Source organism: Indicator indicator, chromosome 4, assembly GCF_027791375.1.
Source record: "Indicator indicator isolate 239-I01 chromosome 4, UM_Iind_1.1, whole genome shotgun sequence".
NCBI lineage: Eukaryota > Metazoa > Chordata > Aves > Piciformes > Indicatoridae > Indicator > Indicator indicator.
Window position 1 is genome coordinate 18,657,014 of NC_072013.1, and position 12,952 is coordinate 18,669,965.

Here is a 12,952-nt window from a genome sequence, read left to right on the forward strand (position 1 = left end):
GGGTTGAGCAATGCAAATTGAATTAACATACCACAGAGATAAGATTTGCTCATAATTCTACTGTCAGTGAGGTGAGGGCTATGGAGGAGGATGATTATTTTGCCTCCTGCCATATGGTACTTTGGCAGCAAATGGAAGGCTTGATCTTTGGCATCACACAGCATTGCACTGATGCACAAATGGGTCTCAGAGTTGAGTTCTATTTCATTGCACTTTGTTTGGATGTTCTGTTGCTGTCCAGGTGGTATAATGCATGAAACTACTTTACTAAAGAATTATCTCTAAAAGAATTTCCTTGCAGAATTTTTCAAGTAAATATGTGAGTTTATTTGAATTGCCCATTTCTGATTTGCTTTAACACTGGTGCTGTGCCTACATTTGTATCCAGCAGAAGCCAAACTATTTAATCAGAGCTTAAAGCTTGGTAATTATATTTAAAAAAATTATCATTAAATTGTTTTTTTTATTCTTTGGTCGTTGTAAGATTTTTTTCTTTGAGTTACTAGTTTTCATGTATTAAAGCACTTGTCGAGTATACTATTTTTGTCCACTGACAGTTCAGAATTAAGGACATTAGCTTGTGGTGTTGGAAAGGGTTATTTTAAAATTCGAGATGTATACAATTTTTAATTTAAGAAAAATTTTAAATAAATGTAGGCTTTCTGTAATTCTATAAAAAAAATAAATGCAGCTTTCACATACTATGGCACATCTGTGATTTTCTTATGACTGATAAATTTATTATATCTAATTTGGGAAGTAGTATTAATAAGGAGGATTTTCATGCAACACATTTTACATATGACTAAGCTAGTTTCACTGTGATAATATGATCCTCTAGTTGATTTTGTTTCCAGTGTTAACACTGGAATGCATAACTAAAGTCAATACTTGACAATGAGCAGAAGAAACTCTGCTCATCTTTTCTAAAGTACACAATTGCTGTTGCAGTACTGACAGTGTGCAGGTTATGTGGGAGGATCAGATGACTGTATGATGCCATTCCCCAGGGCTGACTGCATGGTCTGTTTGGCTGTACCGAGCTCACCAGTCATTTCTGAGATTGTTAACCACTTCAGCACCTCAGCTGGTACATGAAATGTGGCTGGGGTCTGGCACTTTTGATGTTGGTGGTGAAGTGTATAAGGGAAGAATTTCTCCTGTTGCCATCAGGATGCTTTTAAAGTGGCTAGCCATTCCCAGTATACTAATTTTGGAAAACACTAAATGCTGAAGAAGGCACAAATGTTTTTAAAGCAAGGGTGGTGGACTTATCCCATTCGTTACAACCTGGGTCATATACAATCCCTGCATTCAAGGAGATGTGGTTGGGAAAAGTGATGATTTTTGGACTTCCACTCAAATCTTCTAGCAGATTGTATTAGTACAGAATACAAATTAGTGCAAGTTGCAGTACTGTGAAGGCTGTTAGAGTTTCAATTCTTGGAGCACAAACTGTTGACATCTCGCTGCTGACACCAGGTAATACACACGTTTGCTTGACAGTGCAGAGAAGCTCGTTTGTGCATGCTGTGAGGAGTTTGTTTGCTGTCACTGAGGTACACATACATGTACATGAGTGCAACACCAGGCCTTTGGGAAGATGAGACTGCAATATGAAAAGGGAATTGCACAAAAGCAGAGATGCCTAAAGCTGCTTGCACTGCTTAAACAAATGATGTGATTTTGGAATATTCAGACTGGATTGTGAATATTATAGAGGGGGTAAAAATGGAAGTATGTCATTCTGACTTCGTCTGTCCTTCTTCCCCTTATATCTCTGCCCTGAGTGAGTCTAATGATAAAACCTCCTTGAATGACAGGGCAAAGGGGTAGGCATTGCAGTCTGTAGATTTAAACATATGCTGAAGACACAGGAACATGGGCAGAGGAACAAGGTGCAGGCATTAAAAAAGTCAACTTGTGTGTATCATTTGACTAAACCCCTTCCTGCAGAGGCAGAGTGTGTATCCTTTCAAACAGCTACAGCTTCCTTCTCCTTAGGAGGAGAAATTTAGGAGTTGTAACAAGCTTGAAGCTTACCAGGTATCAAGAGTTGGCATCTTTGTTGCTTCTGTGAGTAAATCAGCTGCTGATAATGTGAAGAAATCTTATGTCAAGGCAGGTTAATAAAACCACAGATCCACACAGTCATTGAGATGTTTTATCAGGATGATGAGATTTTGAAACTCAACTCAGTCATCAGGCTACCTGTCAGAGCATGGACAAGGCATGTGGTAACAGTGCTCCAATGGTAACTGCCTGTCTGGACAGGTGTCACTGGCATTGCCTGGGTTACCCCAGCTGCTGCATAGCAGATCACTACCTCATGCAGGCAGCTTAAACTGTGCAGCTGCTATTGTATTCTATTCTGGAGCATGCTGTTTGCTTGCCTTGTGTAGCTCTTTAGCCACAGACAGCTCAGACATAGGTTTTTATCAAAGGTGAATCATCCATTCTGCCATGGCATTATCAAGGATTTTGTGTTTCTATGACTCAGAGGAAAAGGTGGTGGTGTCCCCTCCAAGTTATGGCTATATAAGCTGCTTTTGTTTCCCGACTCATTTCAAGACAGGAGAAGGAACAAGATGCAGAATGATGACAGTTTCAATGTAGACTTGAGTTTCTTGGTAACTTCCTTTCACCCTCAACAAATCTGTGCTTCATAAGATGACCTGCAGGGGCTGCGGGTTTGCAACAGTACCAACAGGATAAATATTTGTGTAATTCTAGTTGATTTGAAGATGATTAGTGTGTGTTCCTCTCCTTTTTCTGGCAAAGGTTACCCCTGTTAGATGTACTGCTTTTCATTTCGTATCTTCTTCCCATCTGTTATCTTTTCAGTAGAAGCTGAGGAGGTGTAGCTCCCATTTGGGCTGCCAGATAATTCAGTGTGAATCAGAGTGGTGCCCTGGTGTGCACACACATGAGATTGTACTGTCAGGGCAGACTGTGCTCTCTCAAACTCCATGGTAATGTCATGTCCCCTCTGTCAGCACATACAGATGAGGGAATACTGCTTCTCCCCCTACCCCTTGCGTGATCTCAATTCCTAGACCTAAGATAGGAGTCAAGGGAATCAACCTTTTCCTGAGCTGGGCAACCAGGTTATCATAGCAATATGCAAGAAAAACAATTATTTGTTTAAAATATTTTTACCATGTATCAACTATTAAATAAAGAACAGTGCATGTAGATGAAGTATACAGAATTTATAGATTACAATTATACAAAGCTAGTGGTTATCTGGGTAATAAAGCCATAAAGACAGCAAATGCTTGTACTGAAGAACTGCAGGCTTTACCTTGGGACTCGCTGACTGGTGACTGCCTACTGAGTTTCAGAGTCTGGCTTTATTTCCCTGACTTCTGAAGGGTTTGTAACATCTCTCTGCAAGAACAATTGCTTGCCATGAGGTCTGTAGAGAGGAACACTATCTTTAGAAAAACTGCTGTCATATTACTTTATTTAAAATTACCTCTGAGGCAAGCAGATATTTATTGCAAGTAGTTATATAGCCTGGTGATACAGTATTTGTAATATATATTAAGCAAGATGTTTTGTAGTGAAGCTGATCTGCTCTTGCTTGCTGATCAGATTCCTGGGCTCTTGTAGCTCCAGCCTTTGACATATTCTCATCTTCTGATTTCTTGCTTAGTATTAACCTCAAGTAAGTAAAGTTTCATTAGAAAAATTAGTGATTTTTATTCATGCTTCTTGAAACTTTGGTTTGTACTAACTTAACAGTTCTTAATGTTGCACTGTGAAAAGTTATACAGTCAAAGTGTAAAAGGTAGATAATAGCTTACTAGATGGTGTATATGGTTTTCTGGAGACATAGTCACTCTGCAGTAAGGGACATGGTGGTCCTGGCACAGGCAGCTGTGGTGGGAGCTGCAAACTTTTGCACAAGATTGTGAAAGGATGTACCTTATGTGTAGGGTAACACAGTTGCTAGAAATTCAGGCCAGGGCTGTGTTCTCTGCTGTCCTTGTGTGCTGCTGGAGTACATGTAGTCTCACAGCCACTGCTCTAATGGAGGGGACAGAGAGCAAATGGGGGATGTAGTAAGCAAAATAATATACGTGCCCTGAATACATCCATGTGGGCTTGGTATTTTAGCCAGTGATGCAAGAACAAGCATCTTGTGTAAGATGTAGCACCCGTAGTTCTAGGCCTTTTCTCCCAATGAAGGTGGCTCCTTAATGATCTTCTAGTTGAGTAATCATTTTAGTTAATAATTGTCCACAAGCAGAATTTATTTTAAACATATGCTTTGAGTGCTGATTAATTTTTTTGGCCATATTTTATTTTCTGTAGTAGGGAATAACTCCTCTGAGAAATTTTGCTTTTGGCAACTAGTGTAGCTGACAAGAGGTTCTTCAATTTCAGTATCACTCTAGAAGGGTATTCCTTCCTGACTGCTACATAGGGGAACGATATTGCACTGCATTTTACTATATTACACATTACTATATTACTATATATAGCAGTATATTACTACCAGGAACCTGCTTGACTGTTGTATGTATATAAGGGTCTGCTGGTATCTTAAAATGTTTATCTGTAGATAAAAGCATAGCAGGTTGCTGTATCTCGGCCAGTACCAGTGGGTCATGGATTACCCTGCACTGTCTTCCAGAATGAGATTAAGAAAGTCAGTTCTAGATATGCAGTGTCTCAAAACTACAACACAACCAAGTTTCTCCCAGTTTATGTATATTTCCACTGGCCTTTCCCTCCTTTGAGTGTAAAAGTGATGAAAACAAATCAGAAAGGAAGTTTCTCACATATTTTGATTTTTAGAAGTACTTGAATTTATTTGGCTCAGTAGGCAAACGTCTATCACTTACCATATTGTTTGAAGTTGTGTAGCAACGCTGTTTCCTCAGACTGTTTCAGAGGGTCACAAATCCCTTTGCGGTGCCAATCATAACCCTTGAAGACTGCAGTTCTGCAACAACCCTTTTGTGAAGCTAGTCCTGCTAGACACTGATGTTGTAATGGTCTTTAGACACTGGAGTACTCTCCATACCTTTGAGTGGTATTCCATAGCTCAGTGAATGATTGAGTATTGTTGTGCTATTGTGCCGATGCATTTCTATGTTTATATTCACTTTTGCTTTCAGTTTTTCCAGGTGATTACAAGAGGACCCAGGAATAGAGCATTTGCCTAGGAGCAGGAAATCACAGTTTAGTATAGACTTAGGCAGCTTTTGTTGCCTGAGTTGGGAAGGCTCATTCAGTCTTTCAAGTGCTGATGTCACTTCCATTCAGAATACAGCAGGAAAAACAGGCCTTATTGAAAAGTCTAATGGAAATCAGTAAGGGAATTGCAGTCAGTCATTTCTGATGAACTTTTATGCCAAGTATTTCATAGATGGTTAGTATTAAGCAAAACTGTAGTGACTTTCAGATACGAAGGTGGAGGATATAGAAAGATTTCGTTAAATGATAACTGACTTTTGAAAGGAAGGTATGATCTTACCTGTATAAGGTTTTAAATACTGTCTGCTGCCAGTGTGTTAATTAAGAATTACATTTATAGTAGTGGGCACTAAGGAAAAAAGCTAGAGCTATGAAATCTTCAGCTTTGCCTGGTGACATTATTCAAGTTTTTGTCAAGCCAGACATATGCAACATATGTAGGTGTGTGTAGTACAGATGAGTGGAGGGATTTTTGTATTTATGTAAAACTCAAAGTTTGAGGAGATGAGAAGTTACTGATCTTTGAAACTAGATTGTAGTCTCACTGTAGCTAAGGTTTTTGAGTCTGGCGATTACAGGTAACTTAAATTTAAGGTACTCTAGAAAGTGTAATCTTCAAAGAGTTACAGTGCAACATTTCATGAAAATAGGGCTGGTTTAGAGTGTTTGAAGTTTAGTAGCTAAAACATAGAACATATCTTAAGTATTTGTGTTTTGTGTTCATGGTTATTGCTTGCAGAATTATATTGTGAAAATATACCATTTAAATTGAAAATGTAACAGCAAAAAGTACAATTTATTGTGCTCTTAAACATTTTTTTTAAACTGGCAGACTTAAAAGTGGGAGAAGTATTCTGTTTCCCTCCCTGAGTTTCAGTATATTATGGTAAATTAATAAGAACCTTCTGGAGCTTATCTTGTCAACCAACATCTACAGCTGCTTGCAGAAAGGAACATCTCTAAATAATAATTCAATGACTTCGGTGCATTTGGATTCCAGTGGCTGAAAATATTTTCCCCCTTAACTTTCCCAGATTCCTGCCTGAGGCACTTGTAGGTCTCTGTCCCTGTCTATCTTGTCAGTCTGGATGTTTTTAATCTTAGGTACTTCTTCAGACCTTTGACTTAGTTGTCTGTCTCCATCTTTTTGGAATCTTTTGGGGGTTTTTCACACTGTTGCCTTTATGTGGAGCATAAACACTTTAACTTCACTGTCACCCTGAAGTGATTCCAAAACTCATATCTTTGTGTATTGCCTATCATTGCTATTTCATTCCTTTGCAGATTTAGGTAGTGGACTGTCTGGAGAAAGTACTTGAGATCACTTTAATCTTTGTGAAATGGTTTGCAAGATTGTGGAGCCCTAAAAATTTTGTGGTTAAGAACCTGATGGAAAGTTAAAACCATTGTGTAACTTTTCAGGAAAGGCACTCTTGAAGCCAGGAATATTTTTTGAGGATTAATTTTTTTGTGCCTGTGCCAGTCAGTTTGGAAGTGTATTTAGAGGAGACAAACAAGAAGATAGTAAAAATAAGGCACTGAGAATGTGAAACTCAGTACAGTGAAGGTTGATTCAAGAAATTGGAGTAATGATAATTAATAACACTTAAGTATCAGTTCTCTGTTTTTTCTACAGAGCATGGATTCTGAGGTGGAAAGCCGTAACATAATTGGAAGATATAGTCATGTTTGGTTAGGTATTTATCTGCAGATGCATTAATTTTTATTATTTTTTAGTCTTTTGGTTTATAGGTGCTGTATTATTATTGTTTTAATTTTTTAAATTATTTTTTCCCCAGCCATTAATGAATTTCCTGAAGATATATTTACAAATAAAGAACGGCAGCAAGGAGGAGTTCTACTTCATATAATTGCAGTAAGTTTTCTTCTACCGTGCTTCATTTTTGTTTTTCTTTTATGTGTCTGGTAAAATGTTCATCATCTTACTGGCCCTAGTAAATTGAGCTCTGTATATATCAGCATGTTTCTAATGCTTTGATTTCAGTATTTTTAATATAGCTATATAGGTACAAATGCTCAGCGTCTTAGGGACATGCTTTAGTGGTGGACTTTGTAGTGCTAGGCTAAGGGTTCAACTGGATGATTTTAGGGGTCTTTTCCAAGACCCTTATGATTCTGTGATTTAGGAAGATGATGCAGGTCTGAACTTGCAGTGCCTCTGCATTCATCTTCTTGGATATAAAATCCTGACTGCAAGGATCACAGACTTGTACTTGTTTGTATTTGTTTCATCTTGTGTAAACAGGATTTGGCATTCCTTTGATGACATCAAGCATGATGTGGAAGATTCTTGGTTCCCTCTTATTGTGCCTCTGTGCGAAAGATGGAATTGTAATTAAAAAGAAAACAACCCTGAAGTAATACAGAAAATGTCATACGGAGTTTTATATTTTATTGTCAAAAAAAACCAAACCCAAACCAAACAATTGAGGCCTACTGCCTCCAGTTTTCAATTCCCAGCTCAGGGAAACTAAAGTTAAAAGGAGTTGTTTGATGGACAACAGCAGGACAGCATGATTAGGCCCACTGCATAAGGACAGGAGATAAAGCTACTAAGACAGTGGGAGAATCACATGGATACAGGGAACCAGGGTAATTCCTCAGAGCTTTGGAGCAGTGAGCCATGGTCAGGGTCTACTTATTTCCAGGTGTGATTACTTCTTGGGTAGTGTAGTGTCGTAAATGTAGTGTTATTTCTTATTTAATTATTAGGTCCATTAATTAATTCAAAATACAGATGATGCTTATGTAACTTTGCAAGCCTAAGTCATTATTTTCCTTTATATGAAGTCTGTTGTGGCACATAGATCTGTCAAACTGTGGTACCTTTCATTTTCTAGGCTCTGGCAAACACTCTTGTTCTAAGAGTGTTTTTATCTTTATCTTACATTCAAGAACCTGGTTTTATGCCATAAATTGATCAGCAGAGGGTTTTTTGTTTGGAAGGAAATACAAAGAAGCTAAATATTTCTGTTAGTCTGAATTAATATAGCATTGCCTTCTTTTCTGTTTCACCTACAGGAAAAATCTGAAGTATTTCCTGAATTTATTTTCTTTACAGGCTCTTTATATGTTCTATGCTTTGGCTATAGTGTGTGATGACTTCTTTGTTCCATCCTTAGAGAAAATTTGTGAGGTATGTTAAAGAATTTTATTCTTCTTATAGAAATTTATTTAGAGAATATTATGGAATTAAATGTTTTGTGCCGTAATGTTTGGAGTTCCTTCCTATCAACTTTCTGACCTTGGTCAAATGTACTTTAAGCATGTAGCTAGGCTGGATATGACATATGGATAATTTTGGTTTGTTATTGCACTCCTAGTTTGAAAAGTCACTTTTGAAAAGAGATGATGCATGCACAAATTAATGTTGGCTGTGCAAATGTTATTGTACATTTACCACAGTATCAGCAAGGAGAAAGCAAGTATATGTGATGCTAGTGTGAAGGGAGAATGTAGGAGACAAGTATGTACCTTGGTTTGATATGGTATAAGAATACACATTTTACTTGTGAAAAATACCTAAGTATAATTCCTGTATGTAGTTCTTGAGAAGACTTGGCAAAATTACATGTAGAATTCCAGTTAAGTGAATTGATTGGGACAGGATAGGATTTATTCTTGGCTTGTGAAAACTATATTAGATAAGGCAAAATGAATACAAACTACAAAGCCAGATTTTAATTCCTTTCTGAGGGCAAAATGAAAAGGTCATCTGCTTTATAACAAAAATGTGTGACCATTTTCTGCAACACTCCTGTAGTTAGTTTAAAAAAATCTATTTTCCTATGGATATAATTATTAAATTCCTATTAGTGTTGCTCAGAGCTATGTATTTTTGATTATTGATAAAAGAACAAATGAAAGAATAAGGGAGACAGCCAAAGATAGTAAAATACTTAGTAGGGAACTTTTTTCCCCCTTTTCAGATGTTCTCATTTCAGCATGCACCTTACACATCATCTTTAATTGTGCCAGTTAGGTTGCACCAATTAAGTTGTCACCAATCCTTCATAAAACCTTTGCCTCTTGTCTCGTGTTCTGCTGAATTCAGACAGCAGACTTATGTTTGAGTTCCTGCAGCAGTGTGCTTGGTAATAGATCAAATGGTACAGGGAGGGCTTCTGTTTTTGTCAAGTTCTGGAAGAAGCCATGTTCATCAGCTCAAAATGCTGCACAAGGCCTGAAAAACACATGTTTTTGTGCTGATCTTTTTGTCATTAATCACTTTTCTGTCCTTGGAAGAAAAATAAGGCACCAAAGATGAGTCTAGAAACTCTGAAAAAGGAAAAAAATCCCCAGAATAAACCCTTCTTTATAGTTCAAGGGAAAGATCTCCAGACAGTATTAAATTGATGCAGCCCACTTGTGAAGCTTTGCATATTTCTTCTGGTCTGCGAAATCACAAGTTACCTATATCCTTTTAGAGTTCAAGGGACATTGTCATAAAAATAGATCTGTTTACACTACATAGGACACTCTTGGTCTAACTGAAGTAATATTTTTCTGTCAGTTAACTCACTTTAGAGTAACACAGCTGGAATAATGCCTGCTGTTTAAAAGACACCTTTTTAATTTCCATTTTTTTTCCCCCCACAGAGATTATACTTTCATATTTTGGATTTTTATTTTCAAATTTTAGAAGCCCAAATAATCAACCTCAATTCTTGAATGATTGTGTTTAGAGTTCCAAAAGTAAATTAATGAAAACAATTTGAGATGTTTACAATCTTTCTGAATTTGCAGAGATGCTTTTCTCTAATCAGCTACACGTAAACCACAATTGGCTATTGAGTAATATGTAAGCAGGCAATTTTATCTGACATCTCACTGAGTTAGTTACCTGCCCATAGTGTATTTGCCTCCTCAAAACAGGGTGTCTAATTTTGTACCTAGTGATTATTCACCCTTTAACAGCACTGTGGCCAGAAAATTAAGAGCTTCTCTCTTTGCAGCTGTAGAACTGTGCAATGTAAATACAGTAGCAGTGCTGAAATAACCAGTGGTTTTCTTCCAGAAACTACATTTGAGTGAAGATGTTGCTGGAGCCACATTCATGGCAGCAGGGAGCTCCACTCCAGAACTCTTTGCATCTGTTATAGGTATGGAGCTCACACAGTAGCTTTTATGAGATCTGCTGTTAAATCAGCATCTGATTAAGCAGAGGTATCCAAAAGTACTGCCATTCTTCTGTCAATTTATAGTCAGCAGTTGGAGCTGTCAGCTAGTCTGTGGTTCATGGTATAATTAACTACTCAAAATACTTCAAGAAACTGTGAATCTCCTCTCAAAACAGAGAGGAATGGAGCAGAATGGCTGATTATGAACATAGGAAGTTAAGAAGAGATTTTTTGCAGTCCCCTGAGAGAGAATTAAAGATACTTGCTTCTTTGGCTTCTTTCTTCAAGTAAAGGAAATTTAATTTTAGTAAGGAAGTAGGAGAACGAGAAACATGGGAAAAGAACAAATTAATGTATAGATAAGTCAGATCTGTTAAAAGCAGAAGAACATGGTGTATATTACTTACAGATTTTTTTTAACTAATCTCTGAAATTAAAGATTACTGGTATAAAGAGGATGTTTAAATGGCAAAAGCAGTACCTGTTATGAGAAGGAAGGACACAGGATTACAGTGAAGGAGAAGGGGGAAAGCAGCAAGTTTCATGGAAACATAATTGTAGAATAGTTTGTATTGGAAAGGGCCTTTAAAGGTCATCAAGTGCAACCCTCCTTCAAGGAGCAGGGACATATTCCACTGGATCCGGTTGCTCAAAGCCCTGCCCAGCCTGACTGGAGTGAGAAGTCTCTGGTAGTAGGCTATTCTTGATTAGGCAGCCTGTAGTAGACACCAGCCACAAGGTTCCCTTTGTCGCCTCAGTCTCTTAATTATTACCCATAAGCTTTCAAACTGCTTGAGGGTGTTCTTCTGGGACAGCTCTTCTCAATGTATCCATTTCTTGATAAGGGAGGCAACCCTTCTGGCCCTCTTTGCTTTCTTGTCCCTTCTGAACTGCCTGTAGCCATTGATAGCCACATTCCAGTCACGAGATTTGTACCACCAAGTTTCAGTAATGGCAAGCAAGGTGTAGCTTTCTTAGCAGCGCGATGGCTTAAATTTGATAAATCTGCCTTTATTGAAGCTTTAGCAGGCTTTCTGCTACTATCCTGGCTGACATTTTTACAAACTTCTAGGAAAATACAGTCTATGTTATAACCTCACATTCAACTTATTAAAAATCAACCAATGTAAACCTTCAAGGCTTCCTTTAGCAAAAGATAGAAGAATTCTTACCTAGGAGAAAGGCTTCTTTGCTTTATTACACTGTTTGAGATAAATTCCATGCTTCTCATGCAGCTGAAGATGTTTTATACTTGTTTCAATTACTACACCACTACAAACCAAACTGAACTGCAGGACTTACTGTTGAACTAGGTAGTTAATATTTGCTTTTAATAAAAATATAGATGTGGAGATGTTAAGCCAAAAAAGAAGGAGCTGCTAGTTAGACTAAAAGCACAAAATATTCCACAAAGAAGTGAGCATTTGCTATGACATGTTTTGGTTCAACTTTCAAAACCCTCTTGTTCCCAGGTAGAACGCCTTCTAAACAATTGCCTGTGAACTAAAATGAAATCACAGAGGTAATAATGCATGTTTTACTCCCTCTGCAGGTGTGTTTATCACTCATGGAGATGTAGGAGTAGGAACCATTGTTGGTTCAGCAGTTTTCAACATCCTCTGCATTGTTGGTGTCTGTGGAATATTTGCAGGACAGGTTAGTAAGATACTATATTTATACAGTTCAACTGCTTACAGTGTAGGGGGTTCCATGAGTAAACAATAAGTAATGCAAAAAAAAAAAGAACATTAGTCAAAATCAAAAGTAAGCTGGCATCGTGAAAAATGTTGGAAAGAATTTGCAAATGCTTTAAAAATAGCAAATGCTTCCAAAAGGTTCAGCTGTAGTTTCAGCGCTCTGAACGTGTATCATACAGAGGACACTGGTTCCTCTTTGTACGTAATGCTGTGTTCGCAGTCAACTGATCAGTGGCATTTGCTAATCTTTCCTGGTACTGGTGATGATCAAAGAAGCTGGGACACAAGCAGTAGATTTGCTTCATCTACTCATATTTTTTCAGGTATTAAGTCTGATTTATCTACAAATATACTGAAGTGGGAATGATTGATTTGCTGCAGTAGAATGAATTATACTTTGCAATTGAATGTATGGCCAATTAAAATACCATTAGTAAGAAATGTATTTCATTAATGAAGTTTCTATATGATTTTTATTACTGGTGGTTATTATAGATTCATTGTCTAAAAGACTGATATGTCTTCCTGTTAGCATAGAATTGTGATTGGTGTCAGAATTGTTGTTAAAAGTAATTCTACTCAGACACCTAAGTAATTGCAAGATAAAGGCCTCTGTTTTGTCTTTTAAATGGCTGAAGGTATGATATTTTTCAGGTGGTTTGTCTCACTCAGTGGGCAGTGTTTCGGGACTCTGTGTACTACACAATATCTGTGATTGTACTTATTGTTGTAAGTAGTTCTCCTATCACTTAGTGTTTCATAGTTCTCTTACCAAGTAGTATGTTTTATTACTTGAATTTTTGGAGGACCAGCCTGCTAACTATCAATGTACACCAGTAAAGTTATTTTCCTAGCTAATTCTAGTTACATCTGGAAGTGAGGGCTTGATTCCACAGCATGGTTGAA

The 12,952-nt window shown here is 37.5% G+C and overlaps 1 protein-coding gene across 1 annotated transcript in view; it reads left to right on the plus strand.

The window, feature by feature from the left end:
* LOC128981723 (ras and Rab interactor 3-like) overlaps positions 1-12,952 on the plus strand; it is a 148,656-nt gene that overhangs the window by 38,216 nt on the left and 97,488 nt on the right. Inside the window, exons 3-7 of the mRNA XM_054400658.1 lie at positions 7,008-7,084; positions 8,291-8,365; positions 10,247-10,331; positions 11,902-12,005; positions 12,701-12,775. Of these exons, the coding sequence (XP_054256633.1) occupies positions 7,008-7,084; positions 8,291-8,365; positions 10,247-10,331; positions 11,902-12,005; positions 12,701-12,775 (416 nt within the window). The remainder of the gene's footprint in view (positions 1-7,007; positions 7,085-8,290; positions 8,366-10,246; positions 10,332-11,901; positions 12,006-12,700; positions 12,776-12,952) is intronic.